The sequence below is a fragment of the Peromyscus maniculatus genome, chromosome 1 (assembly GCF_049852395.1).
Source record: "Peromyscus maniculatus bairdii isolate BWxNUB_F1_BW_parent chromosome 1, HU_Pman_BW_mat_3.1, whole genome shotgun sequence".
Lineage (NCBI taxonomy): Eukaryota > Metazoa > Chordata > Mammalia > Rodentia > Cricetidae > Peromyscus > Peromyscus maniculatus.
This window is the reverse complement of record NC_134852.1, coordinates 30,481,365-30,506,574: the sequence shown is the minus strand read 5'-3', so window position 1 is coordinate 30,506,574 and position 25,210 is coordinate 30,481,365. Positions and strand designations below refer to the sequence as shown.

Here is a 25,210-nt window from a genome sequence, read left to right as displayed (position 1 = left end):
AGAGACGCAATCACAGAGCAGCCTTTGTGTGGGAAAGGACCAGATGCTGATATCTACGTCTGCTTACGGGATGGGGTAGTGGGGAACTGACAGAACTTTTTCCTTTGGAGGGGGCGGTTTCGAGACAGGGTTTCTTTGTGTAGCCCTGGCTGTCCTGGAACTCACTAGGTAGACCAAGCTGGCCTCCAGTTCACTAAGATCTGCCGTCTCTGCCACAGCAATGGGGAGACCCAAGGGAAGGGAAACCCCCGTGGTCGGAGGAGGAACACAGTGGCCACAGGCTCTCAGTGCGGAAATGCCACAGAAAAAATCCAGAGATTTCCAGGAGACCTGCCCCTCCGATCCCATTCAGAAATAACCCTGGGCTGGCCTTGTGGGCACATATCTATCATTCCTGCACTCAGGGGTGATGGCAGGAAGATCTAGGGTTCAAGGTTAGCCTAGACCAGCGGTGGGTTCTCAATCTGTGAGTTGTGAGTCACCTATCAGATATTTATATTATGATTCATAACAGTGGCAAAATTACAGTTATGAAGTAGCAACAAAAATAATTTTATGGCTAGGGGTCAGCACAACATTAAGGGAGTCGCAGCATTAGGAAGGTTGAGAACCACTGCCCTAGAATTCAGTTTGAGGCCAGCCTGCGCTACATGACACCCTACATATTCTTTTTGACACCAAGTTTCACAATGTAGTCCTGGCTGGCCTGGAACCCTATGTGAACCAGGCTGACAGATCTACCTGCCCCTGCCTCCAGAGCTCTGGGATTTTAGAGGCTTTTTTCACCCATTAATCTATTTTTATTTTATTACTTTTTTAAATAAAATTAATTTATCCTATTTAATTTTTTAAAAATCCAGGATGATCTCATATGGCTCAGGCTGGTCTCAAACTCGCTATGTAGTTCAAAATGACTCTGAACTTCTCATCCTCCTGCCTCCGGTCTCACAAGCGCTGAGATTTCTAATACACTAGGTTTAACTAGTTGTCTGACACAGGCTTGTCCCGAGCCCTGGCTTCCTTTTGGTTCCCCCCGCCCTCCCTGCCGCCGCTCTTTCTTCTGTTTTTGTTTTGTTTTGTTTTTATTGTTGGTTGAAACAAGGTCTCACTTCAGCCCAGACCCATCCGATAGAGCCCAGAGACCCTCCAGTGGCCGCTTGGAGAGCGCTGGAATTCCAGACCCGCCTCCCGGCTCCACCCCGGAGCGGGGCGGGGACCCGGATGCGCCTGCGCGCGCGCGGCCCTAACTGGGCAGTGCCAGCCGCAGCTCGCGTCCTCTAGCCCCCTCGGGCACTTGTGTGGGATCTCGCTGTTTCAGCGCGGCTAGGTGGGGGTCCCAGGGCCTCCGCGGTCCGTGTGAACCGAGAAGGAGCTGAATCGGCTCCCGAACCGCATGGATCGCCGCACTCTTCCCGCAGGGTTGTACCTACTGTGGCTGCGGCTGCTGCTGCTGTGCTACGCGCTCGGGAGAGCCGGTGAGTAATCCCACCCGTGAGCACCGGGGGGACCCCACCCCACCCCACCCCGGGCCATCTGATCCCTTCTTCCTGGCCCAGGGTCCGATGTCTGGATTCCGGGACACAGATTCCAGAAAAATCGGGCACGCTGGCCATCCTAGTACCGGGGAGGATGAGGCAGAAGGCTTGCCGGGAGTTTCAGGCGAGCCTAGGCGCCAGAATAAAAACCTTGATGCCCCTCTCCATCCCCAGCACGAGAAATCAGTGACTCATGTCCGGTAACTTTTCTGGTCCGGTAACTTTTCCCGGCACCGTGAGGAATAGCCTCTCCCCCTCACCCCCTATCCCCGTGACTCATTCATTCCTTGTGCTGTATTGGACACCGAAACCAGCCCCTCACTCGGGAATTCTGGTGCCGGGCTCTACCACTGAGCAAGTCCAGGCGCTGTCCACGAGCAAGCGGGAGCTCTGGCCCCATTGTTTGGGAGGGTGGCACCTCAGGGAGCTCGTGGTGAAGCGAACTGCTGGCCCAGGGCTGCAACTTCAAGAAAGTATTGCCGGAGGTCACGGCTCATCAAGGCAGTGTTTGGATTCCCAGAACTTAACTCTGAAGTCATTATCCTTGCCATCGGGGATACCTGACACTGTATTCAACTAGTGTGGAGGGCCTAGTAGAGTGACTATGAATGGCCCAGGTTCAAATCCACTTTGTCGTCATAAGCCTGTGTGATCCCCTAGCAAAACCTTCTGTGCCTCCATTTACCCATTTATAGGTGGTGCCTCTAGCCCAGGGTGGTGGCACATGCCTTTAATCCCAGCACTTAGGAGGCAGAGATAGGCAGGTCTCTGTGAGTTCCAGGCCAGCCCGGTCTATATACTGAGGCCCTCTCTCAAATAATAATAATAATAATAATAATAATAATAATAATAATAATAATAATAATAATAATAATAATATAAAATAAGGAGCTGAAGAGATGGCTCAGCAGTTAAGAGCACTGATTGCTCTTGCAGAGGACCTGGGTTCAGTTCTCAGCACCCACATGGAGACTCACAACCCTCTGTAACTCGTTGGGGAGGGGAGGAATCTGATGCCCCCTTCTGGCCTTCATGGGCACTGCACACATGTGGTGCACAAACATACATGCTAGCAAATTAACACACAAATAAATCTTGAACTAATAACACTGGTTTCACAGCTTCCAGTGTATCCGTGCATGCACTCACCAATGTGACTGGCATCTTGGACGAGTCTACCACCTTGGTCTGTAGTCTAACGCCTACGGAGAATGAGATTACAGTCACCCAAGTAACCTGGATGAAAAAGAATCAAGATGGCTCCCGCTCTACCGTGGCTGTCTTCCATCCCAAGAAGGGGCCCAGCATCACGGACCCAGAGAGGGTGCAGTTCTTGGCTTCCACGCTGGACAGAGATTCACGGAACGCATCTCTGGCCATGTCCCACTTACGTGCTGAAGATGAAGGCGTCTATGAATGTCAGTTTGCCACGTTCCCCTCAGGCAGCAAGAGTGCCAGCATCAGCCTGAAGGTGCTTGGTAAGTGTTGGGGTGAGGAGATGGAACCCCCGGGCCAGAGGAGCAGGGAGCTAGCCAAAAGCATGAAGGCTTGGGTAACACCCTTGGGACGTGACATATCCTCCAAGTCAAAAGATCCAGGCAGGATCCAGGCAGGATCCAGGCAGCCCAGGCTAGCCTCCAAGTTGTGATGTAGCTGAGGATGACCCTGACCTCCAGATCTCCCAGTTTCCGCTCCCGAGTACTGGGATTGCAGACACTGCACCCCAGAGGCCCAAACCTTTGTTGAGATGTGGTCTCGATATGTAGCCCTGGCTGACCTGAAACTCTGTATGTAGATCAGGGTGGCCTCAAATTCACAGAGATCTGCCTCTGCCTCCCAAGTGCTGGGGTTAAAGGCGTCCGCCACCACTGGCCAATGACCTGTGTATTCTTATTACCTCCCTTTGATGTGGACTTGTCTACATCTCTCTGGCTCTTCAGGAACAGAGTTAAGATTTTTTTTCATTATATTTGATTTGTGTGCCTGTACACATGTGTCATGATGTACATGAGGCAGTCAGAGGACAAGCTACAGCAATTGTCCCTCTATCCTGTGAGGCCTGGGGATTGAACTCAGGCTCTCAGGCTTGGCGGCAAGTACCACTCACTATCCATTGAACCATCTTGCCGGCCCAGAGCTGGGATTTCAAATTGGCCATCCCATACCCTTAAATTGCCCCTTCAACACCAAGCGTAGTGTCAGGAACCTGTATTCCCACTGCCACGGAGCCTGAAACTAGAGGCTCATGAGCTCAAGGCCAGCCTGGGCTACACAGTGAGCTCTTGTCTCAAAAAAAAAAAAAAAAAAAAAAAAGAGGGTAAAGGGCCCTCTTCCTCCTGCTGCTGAACGGCCTGTGAAATGATGTGTCTTCAATGGTTCTTATAGCCCGACCGACAACCACTGCAGAGGCCCTGAAGCCCGCTCCCACCCTGAAGCTGCAGGAAGTGGCTAAATGCATCTCCACTGGTGGCCGCCCTGCGCCTCGGATCCACTGGCTCTCAAACCTGAATGGGAGCATCCATGAAACTCGGGAGCCGGGGCCCCAGCAGGGCACCTACACAGTCACCAGCGTCTTCTCCTTGGTGCCCTCGAGCCAGGCGGATGGCAAGAACATCACCTGCCGGGTGGATCACGAAAGCTTCTCGGAGCCGGACCTGCAAACTGTGACTCTTTCCTTGCCCTGTAAGTGTCTGCGCATGCGCACGAAACGCCGGCTGCCTCTCTCTCCCCTGCTGTCATTGCTTCTGCTTCATGGCCCCCCTTACTTTTTCTACTCTGGTTCTCTAAGACACCCACTGTTTGCCCAGCATTCCCCCAGACGCCAGTCTGCCCGTTCACATTCCACTGCCCCAACCGTGGCTGGCTATGTTGACTCCCCCCGTCCCCCTCCCCCTCCCCGCAGTGTAACACTGAACCCCATCAGTGTTCACATGGTCCTCCACGGTAGTCTACACCGCCCTGGCACTGTCCACACAGGCTCATCTCTGGACTGTCTGCTCCGTCTCCACACGTCCTTAGCTGTGTTCTGTGGGTGGGGCCTCACACTTTGTGGGCCCAGGGTCACCTCCCCTAGCTGCCTAGCCTGCTAGGTCGACATGGACAGAGCCAGGGAGTTGGTTTCAGATTTCCTGATGACCATCTTATTTCAGCGCCTTAGAAGAGGGCTAGGGATCTAGCCCAGCTGGCAGAGTGCTGAGCTAACGTGCACAAAGCCGTAGGTTTGAACCCCGGCCCCTCATAAGCCCGCTGTGGTAGCACACACTTACAATCCCAGCACTCAGGACGTGGAGGCCACAAGTTCAAAGTCATCCTAGGACTTGATAGGAGTACCTTCAACTCCATCCCGGGCTACATGAGACCGTGTAAGTCTGGTGTGGTGGTGCACACTCGGAACCCAGCACTCAGGAGGCTAAGGTCAGAGGATCATTTGAGACTGGGCTATGACATGCTCAGAAACAAACCCAAACCCAATTAACACTCATAATGGATTTTACCCAATCCAAAATGTCCAGAAGGTTAATGTTTTTAAAATTTGTATTACGTTTATGTATGTTATGTATTTATGTGTCGAGGGTAGACATGCTGTGCATGTGTGGAAATCAGTCCCTCAATTCTCACCTTCCACTGTGTAAGAATCAAGGCTTGAGCCGGGCGGTGGTGGCACAAGCCTTTAATCCCAACACTCAGGAGGCAGGATCTCTGTGAGTTCGAGGCCAGCCTGATCGACAGAGTGAGATCCAGGACAGGCACCAAAGCTACACAGAGAATCCCTGTCTCAGAAAAACCAAAAAAAAAAGAAAAAGAATTGAGGCTTGACCTCAGGTCATTGGCCAGGTGACAGGCACCCACTAAACCATCTCGCTGGCCCAAGATTATCATTTTGACACATGAATGATTTCTCAGACAGTCTTGGTGAGACCTTTTACATTTTTCTTGCCGGACTAAATCTTCAGAATTGTGTGTCTCAGACCAGCCGCCTCTGAAGCCCTGAGAGTCTGTGTGGCTGTAACCAATATGGTGGTTACCATGTAGGACTGTAGGGATTTAAGCTCCTGCATGCGCACACACACACACACACACACACACACACACACACACACACCTGTCTTACTAACTTTATCTTAATATTGCCCCCTAATGTCTTTGGCTCTGACTCCCCTAGGAATGAGCTACCCTCCTACTCAATATCATCTGCTTCACTGTCCTGTACTCTGTCTCTACCAAGCCCATCAACAATATCAACTCGAGATCACTTTCCAGGAAACAAGTTGAGATAGGATCTCCCAATGTAGCCCAGGCTGCCCTCAAACTCATGATCCTCCTGCCTCAGCCCTCCAAGTGCTGTGATTAATACCTGGCTCCTATACACGTTCTTGAGAGAGTCTACACACCTTCCTTCCCATCGTTGCCTACCCTGGGCTCTCTCCTCCAGGACTTCCCAGAGCCTTGAATGTGCTCCTCCGTATTTGGAATGTCCAAAAAGGTCTGCTCACATGACACCCAAGACAAACCAGGGCCTGTTCCAGGAGAACACAGTTAAAGGAAGGATCTGGGCGGGAAGTCCCCATTGTGTCCCCGACTAAGGCTGCCCAGCCCTGTCCATCATGGGCTGATCTCCAAGGCTGCCTGAGCCTGCTGCTCAGGAGAGGGGCCCCTCAGACACTGTCCAGATCTCAGCCTCAGTGTCCATTCTCTCCAGACCCACCTGAGGTGTCCATCTCTGGCTATGACAACAACTGGTATGTCGGTCGCACTGATGTGGCCCTGACCTGTGATGCTCGCAGCAAACCAGAGCCCAGCATCTACGAATGGAGCACGTAAGTTACGGGGACTGGGGATTGGCCGTGTGGGAGGAGGGCTGGGGTCAGAACCCACAGTCCGAGAGAGGGGAGAATATAGGAGCAATGAAGAGCTGGGCATGGTGGTGCACACCTTTAATCCCAGCACTCGGAGGCAGAGGCAGGCGGATCTCTGTGAGTTGGAGCCCAGCCTGGTCTGCATAGTAAGTTCCAGGACAGCCAGGGCTACACAGTGAGACTCAAAAATAAATAAATAGGGGCTGGAGAGATGGTTCAGAGGTTAAGAGCACTGGCTTCTTTTCCAGAGGTCCTGAGTTCAATTCCCAGCACCCACATGGCAGCTCACATCTGTCTGTAACTCCAGTTCCAGGGGATCTGATATCCTCACATAGACATACGTGCAGGCAAAACACCAATGAACATAAGATAAAAACAAAACAGCTAGAATCATTCTATATTCCCAGTAAAAATTTCATCTTGTGATGGGGATTTTTGAGGTGAACTGCTCCAGACCATGGCTCCTAGCTCTCCTGGGATTTTTTTTATACCACACCCCTCGGGGTTCCCCTTCCCTGTGCAGGTTAAAGGTCACACAGTACTAGGACAATAGCTTAATACTGGCAAGTCCCTGGGTGAGTCCTCAAAGGACAGAAGCAAATCAAAGATGCCTGCCTTCATCCCTAGCCATTTGGCTCCAGACCGCCCTGCCCCTTCCGCCCCTGAAGCCTGAGTCATCCCAGCTGCCCCGCCCCTTCTGCCCCTGAAGCCTGAGTCATCCCAGCTGCCCTGCCCCTTCCGCCCCTGAAGGCCTGAGTCATTCCAGCTGCCCTGCCCCTTCCGCCCCTGAAGCCAACCAGTTACTCCAGTGCACAGATGAAGACGTTAGCTATTAGAAGCTCCAAATTCACGTGGAGGCTGAGGGTGTAAGGAGAGGGAAGGGGTGTTGGGAAATGGCTCAGTCACGCTTGCGGTACGAGCGTGAGGACCTGAGACTGACCCCCAGCACCCACATAAATAAAGACCTCATCTTTGTTTACGGTACCCTCACATGGACGTACCTGCAGGAAAAACACAATGAAAAAATAAAAAGAAAAGGGTGATTTTTTTTTTCTTCATTGCGGGCTGGAATCCAGAGTCTCATACACGCTAGAAAAACACTTTACTACTGAGCCACGCGCCCAGCCCTTCACTGGGAGATTCTAGGCAAGCTCTCTGCCACCTGCCCAAATGTATAAATAACATAGTTTTTATTAGGCTTCTTCTTTTTTTTTTTTTTTCCAAAAATAATTTGGCCCAACTGTAGCTAGAGTTTTCCTGCCTTGCCCACAGTCAGGAAAAATCTCTGTCACCCGCCAGTCCCACAGCCGCTCAGACCCAACCAAGTAAACACAGAGACTTATATTGATTACAAACTGTATGGCCGTGGCAGGCTTCTTGCTAACTGTTCTTATAGCTTAAATTAATCCATTTCCATAAATCTATACCTTGCCACATGGCTCGTGGCTTACCAGCATCTTCACATGCTGCTTGTCATGGTGGCAGCTGGCAGTGACTCCTTCTGCCTTCCTGTTCTTTCTTTTCTCCTCTCTGTTTAGTCCCACCTACACTTCCTGCCTAGCCACTGGCCAATCAGTGTTTTATTTATTGACCAATCAGAGCAATTTAACATATAGACCATCCCACAGCACTCAACCATTCTAGAACGTTCAAACAGTTCCATTAGAAGCAAAAACAGTGTGTGTGCTGGGGTATAGCCCCCCACCTCCCAAAGCAGCTACTGTGTCTTTGGTTAATCACACACACACACACACACACACACACACACACACACACCTGCCTTTTTCTCTGGTCCCCAACAACTATAATCTTGCCCCAGGAGCAGTTTCCACAACTTGCACTCCATCTTAAAAACATTTTAAAAAGTACATAGTTTCACAACCCTGTTTTCTACAACATCTTGGTAGAGAAAATTTTCAAATACACAGTCATAGGAATTTTCCAAATGAATGCTCAAAAAAATCCCAAATCCAACCCAAGGGTTCTCCCAGTAATATGTCACTGCACCTGATTCGGTGTTTTGAAAAGTTATTTATTACACTTATTTACTTATTTTGCGGAGAGTAGACCCCCCACAGTATACAGGGGAGATCCAAGGACAACTTGCAGGAGTCGGTTGTCTCTTTCCAACAAGTGTGTCCTGGATCGAAGTCCGGTCATCAGGCCCCATTTATTGCTTTTTGAGACAGTCTCCTCATGGCTGGCCTAGAACACACTGCCATCCTGCTGCATCAGGTTCCCAAGTTCTGGGCCTGGAGGTGTGGTCGAGGAATTGATGATCCGTTTACCTCAGCCTTCTGCTTGCTGGGATTCCTGGGGTCCCCACCAGACCCTGCCCATATTTTAATGTTAGATTCTATTCTCTATGTGTCATCAATTATTTAACCAGTCCATAGGGCCAGGTGTGGTGGCACACACCTTTAGCCACAGCACTCCACAGGCAGAGGTGAGTGGGTCTCGAGTTCAAGGCCAGCCTGATCTACATGGTGAAAGCCTTTCTAAAAATACAACAAACTGTTTTTATATTATTTTTAACTATGTGATCCTGCCATGGTGGTTGGTGACCAGACCACATTAGCCAGTCTGTTTACCACATTTACCAGTTTTCAGTGGAAGGAACTGACATCACAGATTTGATCTGTAGAACTGGGAGCATGACTGAATGGTAGCACCCCTGCCTAGAATCCCCAAGTGAGGGGCTGGGGGTGTGGCTCAGTGGTGGAACCCCTGCCTAGAATCCCCCAGTGAGGGGCTGGGGGTGTGGCTCAGTGGTAGAGCTCCTGCCTAGAATCCCCCAGTGAGGGGTGGGGTGTGGCTCAGTGGTAGAGCCCCTGCCTAGAATCCCCCAGTGAGGGGCTGGGGTGTGGCTCAGTGGTAGAGCCCCTGCCTAGAATCCCCCAGTGAGGGGCTGGGGTGTGGCTCCTTGGTCAGTGATTATTTAGCATGGGTTCTAGCCTCAAGGCAAAGGGGGGCAGACGCAGAGCATGGTGGTGCATGCCTGTCATCTCCATACTGAGTGGCTGAGGCAAGAGGATTGCTGGTTCCTTGCCACCCTTGGCTACACAGCAAGACCCTCCCTGTCTCAAAAACAACACTAAGCAAACATAAAAGCATCCACTCTTAGACTGTGCCAACTACCCAAGTCAAGTTGGATGGATGGCTAATGCTTCCACCTTATCTCGGTCGAGTACTCAGAACTCCACACTTCCGTTGCCCCCCCCACACACACCTCCCTGCTCGAGTGTTTTCTCAGGGCCCATCCTCCACCCCTGCGTGGTGCATAGGGTTGACCAAAGCCCCAGTGTTCTGAGCACTCTGCCTCACCAAGCAAAATAAACCCGTAAAGAATGTCTGGGAAATGTCTGGGATAGGTAAAACAGCGGTGGGGGACAGGAATGGGGGTTTGCTTTGCGGTAGACACAGTGGGGCGGGACCACAGGAGTGAAGGAGGCCAGACAGGTCATTGTGGGTCAAGAGAACGGCATTTGCAAATGTATTTCTGTCCATCAGCCGTTGCTTCTGCAAAGGCCTAACTGGGGTGTTGGCATGTGGAGCGGGAGGTTCCTGTGAATGTGCACCGGGGAGAGTAACAGGTGCTGAAAAAGAGGGGCGCATCACATGGAACATGGGGTTCGCAGAGAGTGAGGCCCGGGTCTGGGAGCCCTGGAAGTGGAATTGGGTTCGTGCGCGCCCTCTGGTGGCCGTATGGAAGAGAGCCTGGAAGCATGACTACTTCTGCTGTCTGCTGGCCTGTATGTGGCCAGCGCGGGTCTACGTCCCTACCACGCCGCGCGGAGGCCCCATCAGCAGAGGCTGCCTGCTCACCATTTTGTCTCCCCCAGGTCCACAGGTCCTCTGCCCAATACCACCGAGGCCTGGGGCAGTCGGCTCCTAATCGCCACCGTGGACATGAACACTATGCATAACGTGACCTTCATTTGCAATGCCACCAACCCCCTAGGGTCCGGGCAGAATCAAATAACCGTCCTAGTTACAGGTGAGATGTCCTCAGACCAGGAGGCGAGGGTAGAGCAGGATGGCCCCCAGGGGTGGATCTGGGGGTGTGTGGTTGAAATGATAGCGGGTCATAGGTCACAGATTTCATCAGCCCAGGCTGCGGCAGGTGTGGGATAGCTCTGACCTAAAGACTCAGAAAGCCCTCTCCAAGCGTCCTGGACGTAACTCTACCGGCTACAACTGAGCCAAGTGAGACTGAAAGGGAAGGGCGGGTCTCACGGAGATGACTCAGTGGATAAAGGCGCTTGCTGCCAAGCCTGAGGACCTGAGTTCAATCCCTGGCCCACTCAGTGGAAGGAGAGACCCGCCTTCCACAAGTTGTCTTCTGACCTCCACTTAGCCACCACGGCAGGCACGTGTGCACACCTACGCAAACGCACACACATCGACAACTGTCATTTTTCATTGGGAAGATAATGTGTTGAAAGCGTGCAGCTTCGGTTTTGGATAGATCCAGGTGCTAGACCCACGCCACCCAGGAGTTCTCTTGACATCTCTTATCTCCGAGGCCTGGTGTGGGCGTGCACAGCTGTAATCTCAGTACTCGGAAGGCTAAAGCAGTAGTGACGACCGTTTGGGTCAGCCTGGGCTATGGAGTGAGACCTTGTCTCAAGTAATAGAATTTTTTTTAAAAAGTCAACCCACATTACCTAACCCTGCCTTCCTTATGCTGGGTTAAATATCAGGCAGGATCTTCCCTCAGAGGGAAGACGTTGCATGCAGTAGCTTTACCCCAAGTCCCAAGCTGGTGCTCATTGGTCCATGTTAGTCCCATCTGACATCTGGACCAGTAACAGCAGCCAGAGAGACTGGGATGTTCCGATTGACCAGGCTAGACCGGGTGTGTGTGTGATGAAAACCTCAACCGTTTGCTTAGCATGCAGGAGGCCCTGGGTTCAAACTGCAGCACCCCATCTACCAGGTGCTGGGAGAGAGGGAGGGAGGAGAAATGTACATATGGGGTTCTCCTTGGCCACAGAGCAAGTCTGAGCCCAGCCTGTGCTACAGGGGCTCCCATCTCAAAACAAACACCCCACTGGAGGACTCATAAAATGTGGTCAACACCTGAGCACTGGAGCCTGAGGGAGATGGGATTCCCCACAGGACACGTGGGGCATTGTTTCAGAGATGCCGGGGTGACGTGACAGCTGGATAACTTGTCTCACCTGCTCTCTCATTTTCCAGCGGGCCCTGTGCAGCCGAATTCAGGCTTAGGCACAGGCGCCATCGTCGGCATCTGCGTCAGCATCATCGGCATCATCGGCATCATCGGCATAGCTGTCTTCAAACACCTGAGGCGCAAGTCTGGTGAGTGTCGTTCCCCCCACCCCACGCCGCCCCGCCCCCATACATTCCCCCACCTGCCCGCCCGCCCGCTTGCCAGTGCCAGGGCCACTGCAAAGGAGTCCCTGCTATGTGCAGCCTTGGTCCCGAGCATCCACAGACAGACACATGTCCCCAACATCGTGGAGTTCCTCCACAGTACAGCCGGGAAGTCTTAGTGTTTTGCTTTTGATTTTGAAGTACTGGAGATGGGATCCGGGCTTTGTGTGTGTTAAACAGGTGATCTACCACTGAGCCACACCCCCAGCCCCTCACTGGGGGATTCTAGGCAGGGGCTCTACCACTGAGCCACACCCCAGCCCCTCACTGGGGGATTCTAGGCAGGGGCTCTACCACTGAGCCACACCCCCGTAGCCCCTCACTTTTCACAGACCACACTTTTCTCTAAGCGCTAGCTCTGAAGGCCACTGTGGTCTGCACAGGCGCCTGTGCTGTGTGTAGGAAGGACGCATGCTGTACGTGGCCAGCCTGCCTGTGGCAGGCACACAGCTGCAGAGTGACTGTCAGTCATAGAAGGCCCTGCTTCGTGACTGGCTTTTCCCCTCGAGCATGAAACAAAACGGCCCCGTCACACTGGTTCTGCCTCCTTCCCCCTCTACAGCACCCTCTCTGACCGCTCACAGAACGCCACCTTCAGTCTCACCCAGGCCAGCCTCGTGGTCATCGTGTGGGGACATGAGTGTCTCTTCCAGAGGACAGTGGGCACAGAGGACTTGGCGGGAACTGTCAGGGTCAGGAGTATCCTCCGCTACATAGGTCAGCCTGTGCTACAGGAGAACTTGCCTCAAAAATCCAAAACATGTATACAAAACAGCGCAACCACAACAAAAAAAAAAGAGGCCGTGGGGGAGAGAATGAATATATCAGGGTCCCGATAATTCCTTCAAGGTCACACTCCAGTGACCTACCTTCCTTCCACTAGGCTCTGCCTCCTGCAGTTCCACAAAGCTCGCATTGAATCTAGACCTTTAGCACATGGGCCTTTTGCGGGGACGTGCAAAAGCCATACTCTAAGATGGGCGCCGTGACGCGGGCCTCTGTCATCCCAGCGCTTGGGAGGTGGAGGCAGGAGGATTGTAAGTGGGAAGCCAGCCTGGGCTACATGGCATAGCCCACTCCTCCTGCAAGATAAACCTAAACGATAGCCCCTGTTTTAGTGATTATGTCAGGGGTAAGGGGGGGCGCGTGCAAGTGACTTCATCTCTGTGACTCAGTTTCCTCATCTGTCAGAAGGGTGGGATGACATGGTCAGCGCGGCGCTTGCTGTCTGGGAGCTGCACACTGGGAATGCATTAGCTGCCGTGATTATCGCCGTCATCATCGTTATCAATGCTCCCGAAGGGGGGGGCTGTCCGCGTCCTTCTCAGCCACGTTCCCAGTGTCTACAGCTCCCTTCTCACAAAGGAGGTAGTTTCCACTTAACCCCGCTAGGTAGTTGAGGGGACTGAGACAGAGAGGTTAAGTCACTGGGCCCAAGGTCACACCGGCGCTGAAGGACAGAGATGGAATTTGGGCCCTTGAGCAAATAATTTTGTTTTTGAGACAGGGTCTCACTCTGTAGCCCAAGCTGACCTGGAATCCAGTATGTAGATCAGGGTGCCCTGAACTCACAGAGATCCGCCTGCCTCTGTCCCCCGAGTGCTGGGATTGAAGGTGTGCGCCACCACTGCCTGGCTTTATGTTTTCTTTTGTTTTGTTAACACGCATGGACGTTACTAGTCTGCGTGTGTGTCTATGCACCACATTCACACAATTCCCCCAGCAGCCAGAAGAGGGCGTCAGATCCCGTGGAGCTGGAGTTACAGATGGGTGTGGTTGCTGGGAATTGAATCCAGGTCTCTGGAAGAGCAGCCAGTGTGCTTAACCACTGAGCCATCTTTCTGGCCTCTTTTTTTTTTTTTTCTTTTTGAGAATGGGTTTCATGTAAATCTAGGTTGGCCTCAAAATCTGTATGTAACCAGAGATGACCTTGAATTACTGCTCTACCTCTAAAGTGTGCCTCACCATACCTGGCTCTTCCCTGCCCTGCATCAGTGCAGAGGCCGAAGAGGACTGACCACCTTCAGACACTCTCTTCCCATGATTCCCGGAGCCCTTCTTTTTTTCTTTCTGACGTTTCTCTTGTTTCTCCAGGTCGATCTCCCCGGTCCAGAACCTCCGGGAATAATGAGGTGCGTACAGAGGCACAAGGGGGGAAGCCGAGGGGTCTGGGTGGAGCCCGGACCTGTTTTCTGGGACTTTCTCAGGGAGGGGGTGGCATGGCATCAGGAGCCGGGGGCTTCCCAGGTCCCCAGCTGGTGCACCACTGGGAGGGAGTGGAGACTTCAGGAGAGGGATCTGGTGGGGATGTGGTGGGAGGAGGCTGGGCCACGCTGAGTGTGTCTCTAGAGGGGATATCCGGACCGTGCACACATGGTTTCCCCACTTTGGTTTTCATTGTTATTTTCTGCTCTTTTTAGTTTTTTGATTTTTGAGAAAAGAATTTCTCTGTGTAGCCCTGGCTGCCCTGGAACTCGCTCTGTAAACCAGGCTGGCCTAGAACTCACAGAGATTCCTGCCTCCTGGGTGCTGTGATTTTCTTTCTTTTTTTTTTTTTAAGATTTATTTTTATTATGTATACAGTGTTCTGTCTGCATGTATACCTGCACACCAGAAGAGGGCACCAGATCTCATTACAGATGGTTGTGAGCCACCATGTGGTTGAACTCAGGACCTCTTTTTTTTTTTTTTTGAGATCAGGCTCTCCTTTGAACTCACTGTCTGGCCAAGGCTGGCCTTGAACCCTCGGTCTACCTGCCTCTATCTTCCCCAGTGTTGGGATTACAGGTGTGTGCCATTGCACCCGGCTCTCTCCCAGGTTTTTGAGACAACGGCTCTCTGTGCCTCCTAGGCTGACCTCTAACTCTTGATCCTACCGCCTCAGACTGCAGAGGGCTGAGGTCACGAGGCAGGCCTGTCTCCTAAGCCCTGCCCGTGTGCCTGTGGCCACTGCTTAGGGGCAAGTGGGCCTGCTCTTTGAACCCTTCACCGGGAAGACTGTTTATTGGAGAGGCCCTGACTGAGGTTGGATGTTTGGTGTCCCCATCCAGTATTCCTCGGTGAGCAACGGCAACTGTACCGCCGACATAGAGATGAATCATGTTACGAGGTAGCGGTGTGGAACTGAGGAATGTGACGCCTCAACAGCCGGACCCCACGCAGATGAATGAAGGAGCCTCCAGAGAGTCTGGCCACCCAGTGTGGTGAGCGTCACACGTTTGGGGGACTCCCAGGACCCTAATAGATTCCACGTTGTCAGGAAGCGCTCCTGGAGCCCAGTGTGGTGCCCACGCCTGTCACCCCAGCAAGCGGGAGGGTGAATGGAAGTTTGAGTCTAACCTGGGCTACAGAGTGAAGCCCTGTGTGCACACAGACCAGCAGACACACAAGTTTTAGAGACTGGGACAAAAGCTGGAGTCTTTCCGTAGGTAAGATAAATCCTCTACCTCATGTTGGACCGTATAGAATGTTCTAGGAGATGAAAGACTTCAGCCACTGAGATTCAACTTCAGAATCTCTTTTTATCAGGGTTCTCCCCTCTCTTGACAAGGTCTCACTGTGTAGCCAAGGCTAGGCTCAAAGTCATAGAGATCGGTCTGTCTCTACCTCCCAGGTGCTAGGGTAAAAGGTGTATGCTGCCACACCCTTCTCAGTCCCCTTTTTGATGAAGTAAAGAAAAATATATATTTATAAAAGCTGTATAAATTTTATATATATATTTTTGAGATAGTGTTTCATATAGCCCAAGCTAGCATCAAATTTTCTATGTAACCAAGAATGATCTAATTTATTTTAACTTATTTGTTTTAAACATACCCTGCCCCCTGTTCCCTTCCCTCTCTTCTCAAGATACCATTCTGATTTATGTCTTAACTACTGACATTGTTTTATTTAACCTTTTTAAAAAAAATCTGTAAACCACAAATGAAAGCAAATGCATTTGTTTTTCTGAGACTGACTCAATTTATTTAATGCAATTCTTTCCTGTTGTATCCATTTTCCTGCAAATGGTGTAACTTTGTTTTTCTTTGTGGCTGAAAAATCCCCATTGTGTGGGTACCATCTTTTCTTTACCCGTTCCTCTGTGGGTAAGGATGGTTCCATTTCGGAGTTACTGTATGCAGGCTGCAATAAGCGCCAGCCATGTATCACTGCCTGGAGGCTGGTCCTCCCGGCAGCACAGGGGCTCAAAGGGAAATAATCCACACAGCGTTGGTGTTAGGGAAAAAGACACTCTCTCTCTTGATGGTTTCCTTCTTTATTTCCAGTCTCTCCTTGTTCTTCTGTTCTCTTCTCTCCCTCTACAGCTTATAATACCCCAACAAACTCCTTCAGGCAATACAGGAGTCACAAAGGGGCTACATCCCATCCTTAAGTGAATGATTATAGAACCCATGACTATGTGAACATTTTAAACTAACACCCTTTAATCGGAAGTCATAAAACCCTGATTCCCCTGGGACAGTGCCAAGTCTCGGGACATGGAAATGCCTGGAATGTCATAAATCCTCTAGTTCAGGCTCAAGTCAACATTTCTGAGATACCATAAATCTCTTAGCATCAGCTCCAGGCGGCACTCCCAAAATACTGTGGCACCATTGTTGTGCCCAGATCGTAACCCCCAGAGAGACCACCAAGGACGAGCATACCAGAATGCAAAAGCAAGGTTTATCTGTTACAAGTCATGACAGGGAACTCAACTCAAGCCATCTCAAGTGAGGCAGAGAAGAGTTCCTTTTTCTTGGGGAAGTTAGTTTTTATAGGCAAAACCCATAAAATTTCTTAGAGGGGAGGGGGTTAGTACGGGTCCATCCTTGATTGGTCCAGTTTTTCCCGGGCCTGGACTTTATCTTATTCTAGTTTATCTGTTTGCCCTGTCAGGAGTTTTACAACTCCTCTCTGGGGTCTGGTCATATTATCTCCGGAGAGGGGCATCTCATGGTTAATTGGTTACCATCAGACATCCTGACTCTGTTCTTTTGTTTCTGGGGCTGGCGCCATCATTTCTGGGGACTTGAAACTGGCCTGGGTCTATCTATATTGAGATATCTTTGTCTAAGGCCTCCTTTTTGAGACAATAGAGTGAGGGTCTTGTTGTGCCTAGATCATGTCCCCAAAGCCACCACTGGAGACTTTAGGTACAGAATGCAAAAGTAAGGTCTTTTCTAAGTTTACAAGCCTCCAGGGAGGCTCTTCCAAATCTCTCACTCACAGCAGGGAGGTTGGAAGGAGCACTCCCCTTTCTTTGTGAGGCTAGTTCTTTTTTTTTTTTTTTTTTTTTTGGTTTTTTTGAGACAGGGTTTCTCTGTGCAGCTTTGCGCCTTTCCTGGAGCTCACTTGGTAGCCCAGGCTGGCCTCGAACTCACAGAGATCTGCCTGGCTCTGCCTCCCGAGTGCTGGGATCAAAGGCATGCGCCACCACCGCCCGGCTGTGAGGCTAGTTCTTAAAGGCACAGACCATATAATTTATTTTAACCTGCCTCCCTTTTTAGTCTTTTGGTCGAACATCCTGACTGTGTCTTCCAAAGTCCCTGTAGCAGATACAGCCACCTGGGGAAAAGGGGTCTAAGTTCTTATCTACACTTAGGAATCCTGGTTTAAGCTTCTCTTTGTCTGTAGGGGATAGAGTGGGGGGGTTTTACTGAGGTATCACAACCATGATGCTTTAAATCTCAAAATGTGCTTTGTGATAAAGGAAACCTGTAGCCCCTTTTGGGGGAGCTATAGAGTCAAATTATTCTCTGTAGCCCTGACTGGTCAGAATTTTTTCTTTTCTGCCGTGTTTGTGAATAAAAGTTGCTTCTGGGGCTGGAGAGATGGCTCAGAGGTTAAGAACACTGACTGCTCTTCCAGAGGTCCTGAGTTCAATTCCCAGCAACCACATGGTGGCTCACAACCATCTGTAATGAGATCTGGTGCCCTCTTCTGGCCTGCAGACATACATGCAGGCAGAACACTGTATACATAATAAATAAATAAATAAATAAATAAATAAATAAATAAATAAATCTTTAAAAAGTTGCTTCTGTCCCTAGATTGTTGGTGTTCTACTCCCTGTTGTTTGTGCAATACCAGGACCCAACACAACGTGAGCAGATAGGGTACATGTGTCGTCTTTAGGGTGGTCTTGGTCATACAGATAGCACAGAGGTCATCTAGGCTATTTATTAGCTACCTCTGGTCCTGGTTGTGGGAGCTTCGGCGAGCCCCTGACCATACAGAAAGGAAGGATAAGTAGTTGATGAGGAAGTAGAGGATTAATTCCATGAGCTACTGCTTCAGTAGTGCATTATTTACTAAGCGAATAACCTGCTTCAGGTATTAGATTTCTTGTAGAGCTTAACTGAGAGTCTCCGGGAAGCGACTTAGAGAATGGAGCCAGTGTTATTTATTAAGTGGTGCTGTTTACCATGCAGGAAAAGCCACGAGGTACAACAAAGCCCACTATGAGAGTTTATTAGGGCCGGGCAGTGGTGGCGTAACCCTTTAATCCTAGCACTCTGGAGGCAGAGGCAGGCAGATCTCTGTGAGTTCGAGGCCAGCCTGGTCTACAGAGTGAGTTCCAGGAAAAGCACAAAGCTACACAGGGAAACCCTGTCTTGAAAAACAACAACAACAACAAAAAGAGTTTACTAGGGGAAAGGGAACAGAAGGGGGTGCTTAGGCCTATGGAAAGATCATGCAGAGAGCAAGGGGAGGGATAGATGAACCCACTTTTTATAGGTTCCCCCTGCACGTGTGCATATGGGCTTACGTAGCTACGCCACACATGTGCATAGATCGAGTGATCACACTGTGTGCCCCCGGTTTACGTAGGATGTAAGGCCTTGGAATGACTAAGCATCTTGCCAGCTCAGGCACCGTCCTGGGAGGGTGGCTAGGAGTTCTAACAGCCAAATCCTCAGTAGTGCTAGGTGGTCTAAGCTTGCCCCATTGACATGGCCCGAAATTTTAAATTTTGCTCTTATAGTTGATTTCTCATGAAAGGGAAGCACTCACTTAAGTATTGATCAGGTGAGCAGAAGACGATGCCAACCATGTACTGGATGACCAGCACCTCAAGAAAGTTAATCGGTTAATGAAGAAAGCACTCAGGTGTCATTGATCCTGTACTAGAAGTTGGTTTGGGCCTGTGCTCATCTTTCCCCCACGAGGGGACCATTGAGCAATCCATATTGTGTGGTTTCCACTGTGAGGGTGTCAGGTGTTGCTCGGGGTGATCAGCGAAAGAGGATCACTCCAAGATGCCACTCAGGCTCAGTGGCAGCAGGGAGGAGCCGTTTCTGGGACCTGAACCTTGAACAGCCCGTGCAAAGGCGTATTTGTTGATTGTTACACCCAAGTTGTTTTTTACGTGAAAACAAATTCTTCACCCCAGAGCTCCTGATCTATATGTTTTCTGGAAAAAAAAAAATCCCAGTCCAAAAACCTTAGTCCTTATTTTGTACTGTTCGCAGTACCCGATAATTCCAGATGTCCAGGTGTGCCACGGTTGTCTTGTGGCCAAGGCTGCAAAGCTCCTTCAGAAAGAGAACTCTATAGATAAGAGACAACAATCACTCTTTTCTTTTCTTTTTTTTTTTGGTTTTTTTTTTTGTTTGTTTTGTTTTTGTTTTTTTGTTTTTGTTTTTTTTGAGACAGGGTTTCTCTGTGTAGCTTTGCGCCTTTCCTGGGACTCACTTGGTAGCCCAGGCTGGCCTCGAACTCACAGAGATCCGCCTGCCTCTGCCTCCCGAGTGCTGGGATTAAAGGCGTGCGCCACCACCGCCCGGCAACAATCACTCTTTTCTACAATGATTTCTTCAAGTCTAAATACTTCTAGAAAACAACTTCATTCTGATGTTTGTTGTGGGATGATCTTTTGGTGTACTGTGAAGATGTGTTAGTCTGATGAGTTTAATAAAAAAAAAAAAACTGAATGGACAACAGCTTGGCAGGATTTCCAGGCACAGAGGACGCCATGAAGAAGAAAGGCGGAGTCACCAGCCTGATAGAGAAAAGGCAAGATATGCAGGAGGAGATGGTACAGCCACGAGCCATGTGGCAGCATGTAAATTAAAGAAATGGGTTAAGTTATAAGAGCTAGTTAGAAACAAGCCTAAGCTATCCACTGCGCTTTCATAATTAGTAAGTCTCCCTGTCATTGTTGTGGAGCCCACAGATGTTGACCCTAGATACAGTGAAAACAACTATTCCTTCTGATGTTGACCCTAGATACAGTGATTCTACTAGAGCTCCAATTCAGAGGGAAAACAAGCAAACAAAACCTAAGCCCTAAGGCAGCGGAGCCCTAGCTGATGCTGAGGCGGCTGAGCCGTGTCAGCCCTCCCTTGGAACTCGGATGTAGCATCGGATGTAGCTGTCTGCATTCTGCGGACCCCAGGTGGAGGAAAGGGCAGCGGGGTCTCATGCATCAGGAGGGCTCTGAGTTCCACTCAGCACAAATGGGAGGGCGAGCCCTGAACTCCAGTGGCTGAGTGACCGCTAAGGTCTGAGAGCCTGTTATGTAGGCGACATGTGTTATCTTAAGGGCCTAGGGGGAGGATCTGTTGTCCTCCTGGTCATACAGATAGGGCGGAGGTTATCTAGACTATTAGCCAGCTCCAGTTCAGCTTGGGGAAGCCCCTGGCCATATGGATGGTGCAAAGGTCACCTAGGCTATTAACCACCTCCATTCCCAGCCTTCCGGGCAGAAAACAGACTATCCGCCTCTGCGGTTGAGGTGACAACCCAGCACGTTTAACATGCCTGGTTTCCCCAGAGCTTATCTGTGAGCACACGGGCCTTTGTGCTCCTACACTCTCACGCAAACAAAAGGCCTTTGGGAGACCAGGCAGGAAGCTTGGGGTAGAGCACTTGCTTAGAGGGCGTGAAGGACTGGGTTCCATTCCCAACACCACGAAACATTTCGTTTTCCCTGCATGAATGTATGTGCACCACATGTATGCCTGGTGCTCATGGCGGTCAGAAGAAGGCATTGGATCCTCTAAAATTGGGATTAAATATGGTGCTGAGCTGCCACGTGGCTGCTGGGAACCCAACTCCTCGGGAAGAAGAGCTGAGCCATCTCCCTAGCCCCAGCCCCCGTGAGCTCTCACTTCCTGGAGAGAGCTGAGGGCACAAAACAGCAAGGTTAGCTGCACTCGGGAGGCAGAGCAGGCAGATCTCTATGAGTTCGAGGCCAGCCTGGACTACAGAGTGAGATCCAGGACAGACACCAAGACTACACAGAGAATCCCTGTCTCGAAACCCCCCCAAAAAACCAAAAAAACAGCAAGGGGTTTGGGAGGAGAGAGGATGGGAAGGGTGGGGGAAAGTGGATGGGAGGAGGAGGGGTAGGGAGCAGAGGGGATGGGAGGGTGGCAAAGCTGGAGGGACTCCACAGTGTGGGAGAAGGGGGCACTCAGAGCTCTGGTGAGTGAATGGCTCCCAGCACTTTATCAAACTGCTGTAACTTAAAAGGTTGTATGCAAGCCAGGGGGTGGTGGTGCACACCCTTAACCCAGCACCTGAGAGGCAGAGACAGGTGGATCTCTGAGTTCCAGGACAGCCAGGGCTGTCTCAAAAAAAAAAAGAAAAGAAAAAGAAAAATCAAATCAAACAAAAAGGAAAGGAGGGAAGGAAGGAAGAAAGAAAGGAGGAAAGAAGAAAGAGAGAGAGAGAGAAAGGAAGGAAGGAAGGAAGGAAGGAAGGAAGGAAGGAAGGAAGGAAGGAAGGAAGGAAGAAAGAAAAAGAAAGAAAGAGAGAGAGAGAGAGAGAGAGAGAGAGAGAGAGAGAGAGAGAGAGAGAGAGAGAGAAAGAAAGAAAGAAAAGAGCAGAGACTCCCACCTCGGAAAGGTGGGCAGGCCAAGCGAATCCCTCATAGAGACTGCACAGGCAGGCAGGGGCAGGAGCGGGGAATTCTGGGAAGAAAAGCTACATCCCAGGAGCAGTCCCGCTAGCCGGTCCCCAACCTGCCATTCTAGATTAAGGGTGGGCAGAGTTCAGGGCACATCTCTGCCTGAAGGTAGATTCCGTTCTTTACACCGGTCTCAAAAATAAGGGTCAAACTTAAAAAGGAATTGTGGTTTTAAAAAGGAAAAGCCTGGGTAGAGAAATCCTCTTCGCAGCTGTTTGCTTACTGGTTCAAGATTCTGGGAAGCGGTTCAAACTGGGAAGTGAAAGACCCTTTTTTTTGGTTGGTTTGGGGTTTGGGTGGGTTCCGTGTGTGTGTGTGTGTGTGTGTGTGTGTGTGTGTGTGTGTGTGTGTGTGTGTGTGTGGTTTTTTTTTTGCTTTTTCAAGATGGGTTTTTCTGTGTAGCCCTGGCTGTCCTGGAACTCACTCTGTAGCCCAGGCTGGCCTCGAACTCAGAGATCAGCCTGCCTCTGCCTCCCAAGCACTGGGATTAAAGGCGTGTGCCACCACCGCCCATCTTGAAAGATCGATTTATATAAGATGTCATGTTGGGGCCAGCAAGATGGCACATAATAAAAAAACTTAGAGAGAAAAGAATCATTATTATTTTATTTTATTTATTTTTTTTTTTTGGAGTGTTCCCAGACCAGGGGAGTTAGCACTTATCTGAGGTAGATCTGGCCTGTCCAGATGGATTTAAGCTGGTTTCTGGAGTTTGGGAAACATTTTGAAACATGTTAAGAAGTGGCTGTGAGAAAATTTGTAGCTAGAGTTTTCCTGCCTTGCCCACAGTCAGGACAAATCTTTGTCACCCACCAGTCCCACAGCCGCTCAGACCCAACCAAGTAAACACAGAGACTTATATTGCTTACAAACTGTATGGCCATGGCAGGCTTCTTGCTAATTATTCTTATAGCTTAAATTAATCTATTTCCATAAATCTATACCTTGCCACATGGCTGGTGGCTTACCAGTGTCTTCACATGCTGCTGGTCATGGTGGCAGCTGGCAGTGTCTCTCTGTCTCAGCCTTCTGCTTCTCAGAATTCTCCTCTCTCCTTGTCCCACCTACTTCCTGCCTGGCCACTGGCCAATCAGTGTTTTATTTATTGACCAATCAGAGCAATTTGACATACAGACCATCCCAGCAAGACAAGGCAGAGATCAGGGCTCTGTCTGTGTGCAGATGAGAAACACAGGCAGTAGGTCTGGTGAGAGGCACATGGAAGGAGGCATGAAATGAAAGCTCCTATCTTAGCTGGAAATCTTTTCCCATTAAGTAACCCTGAAAGTGCAATTAAATCTGGTGAGGTGGGTAAGGCTGTCTCCCTACCCCAACAATAGGGAAACGAGGAGAGGTGACATCCCAAAACTCCCAGGACCAAATCAGTGGCTCTGGTGTCCAGAAGGAAAGAAACAGACTGCTTCCCTGCTGTGTTCTGGGTTCCCTGTGAGCCTGTGGCCAAGCCTAGATCTGCTGGGGGTCTTAGTTTGATGTATCCATACGTCTTGGCGCCTGGGGGCAGTCAGCTGACCAGTTTGTCTTTCTAGGCATCACTTTTAACAAGGTTATTGATGGCCTGGCAGGGCACTCACTAGCCCGTGTGGCCTTTTTCCTCAGTTAAAACAGGGACCCAACAGCTTTTGGAAGTCAGCGAGTGCCAGCATTTGGCAATTTTGTTTTCGGGCTTTTATCTCTTCCCTGGCACACCTTAAATGCCACAGATGACTCTTTTGCCTGTGGGGTCATGAGTCTTGCTCTCCAGATGCTTAAGTTTTAGTTGGGAAGGTCTGGGGAACAAGAGACGGATTTTACTCCGTGTCCTGGGGTTATTATTTTTTTTTTTTTCCTGATGATTGTTGGCTTAAGGGCAGCTTTTTGGAAGATCTGCCAGGAGGTAGACTATAAACCGATCCTTTTCGAAGACTTGCCTGAGGCTATAAGTTGATTTCTGGCTTAGGAGCCATCCTGACTACTGTAAACTTACTTGCATGGATCTTAGCCGCTTCCAGACCTTCCAGACCCGTCTGTGCCTCTCATGGAAGCTTGAGAATGAGTGGAAGGAGCGTTAAAGTGAGAGTCAGCAGTAGCAGCCCAAGCCCGCCCATTTGAGCCCACCCACTGCCAGCGGAAGTCAGACAGAAAAGGTCGCAGGTGGCAGAGAAAAGAAAACATCAGAAATGCGGAAAGAGAAGGTTCAGAGCTTTAGCAGAAAGCTTGGGGATAAACTAACTCTTTTGTTTGCCCATTCACTGGCAGAAGTTCCTGCCAAGCTGTTATGTGGCCAGATTTACCGGCACCCACCAATTTAAGTGGTATCCGCCCCTTTGTCCCATGGCTGTAGCCGAGAGAAAAATAAAAAAATTAAAGTAACAAACCGGGATCAGACTCCAATCTCAGGCAATCCCGAGGAGAGAAGAAAGATCTATGAATCAGCTCAGGTTAACCCTCCACTTCATCAAGGGAGAGCTAAGGGCTGAGGCGTATGCCACAGGTGGACCACCCGGTGGACCAAGACAGCACTGACCCCCTCGTCAGGAGCGAAAATGTGCCATTGCCAGCGCAGCCCAAGGACAACCCCCGGGGTGTCTGTCACAAAGAATATAGGTCAGACCGCAGCCGAGAGAACGGGGGGGGGGGGGGGGGGGGGGGAGCACTCACTGTGTGGTGAAGAAACATGGCAGTAGTGGCAGCAGGTGTGGTGTGGGGGTCCAGCGGAGGCAAGGGGCGTGCTCCAAGTCTATCAGAAAGACCCGGGGAAGAAGCCATGCCTCCTCCCATCAGCCTCCTGCGGCATTTGCCCTCTGATCTCATTGTTTGCCTCTTATTCCGTTTTCATCATCAAAATGTTTATAATAAACATTGACTTCCTCCTCCTTAATCAGTTAATTAATTAATTGGGACAAGGTCTCCCTACATACCCCTGGTTGTCCTGTAACTCAGAGGTCAGCCTGCCTCTGCATCCAGAGTGTGGGATTAAAGGTGTGTGTATGCCTGGCTATCTGCCTTTATTATTTATACTGTTTTACAGGGCCTCTTACCGGCCTGGAGCTCACAATTCAGCTAGGCTGACGAGCCATCCAGCCCAGGGATCCTCCTGTCCTCACCTCCCCGGTGCAGAGATTACAAAGTGCACAGCACAGCGCATGGCTTTTTTTATGTGGGTACTGGGACTCGAACTCAGGTCCTGAAGCTTGCAAAGGAAGCACTTTACCCCTCCCCAGCCTGACTGTTCACAAGTGTGTGCAAGTCCATTCAGGTGAGTGTAGTTTCCATGGAGGCCTCAAGAGGGCGCCAGATCCTCCGGAAATGGAGTTAGCGAGTATGGTGAGGGCCATACTCACCATATTGTTGCTGGCGGGGGTCCTCTGGACCGAAGCCAGGTCCTCTCGAAGAGCAGCCGGGGCTCTTAGGTGCTGAGCCATCTTTCCAGCCCCCTCTGGAAACAGCCTCTAGATGATCGGTCGTGACCCATGACCTTTCACAGTGGTTGCATATCAGATACCCCGCATATTAGATATTGA

General features: G+C 50.4%; 1 protein-coding gene across 1 annotated transcript; it reads left to right on the top strand.

The window, feature by feature from the left end:
* The first annotated feature begins 1,234 nt into the window (after window positions 1-1,234).
* LOC102914609 (PVR cell adhesion molecule) lies at window positions 1,235-17,537 on the top strand. The gene is made up of 8 exons (XM_006994883.4): window positions 1,235-1,475; window positions 2,657-3,013; window positions 3,921-4,217; window positions 6,235-6,352; window positions 10,234-10,388; window positions 11,594-11,716; window positions 13,886-13,923; window positions 14,842-17,537. The coding sequence occupies exons 1-8, from the start codon at window positions 1,394-1,396 to the stop codon at window positions 14,902-14,904; spliced, it is 1,233 nt and encodes a 410-aa protein (XP_006994945.1). The 5' UTR covers window positions 1,235-1,393; the 3' UTR covers window positions 14,905-17,537.
* Window positions 17,538-25,210: the final 7,673 nt, after the last annotated feature.

Coding starts and splice junctions, on each gene's coding strand:
- LOC102914609 (XM_006994883.4), top strand. CDS start 1,394: ATGGATCGCCGCACTCTTCCCGCAGGGTTGTACCTACTGTGGCTGCGG. Junction 6,353..10,233: donor AGCATCTACGAATGGAGCAC/GTAAGTTACGGG, acceptor TGTCTCCCCCAG/GTCCACAGGTCCTCTGCCCA. Junction 10,389..11,593: donor AATAACCGTCCTAGTTACAG/GTGAGATGTCCT, acceptor CTCATTTTCCAG/CGGGCCCTGTGCAGCCGAAT.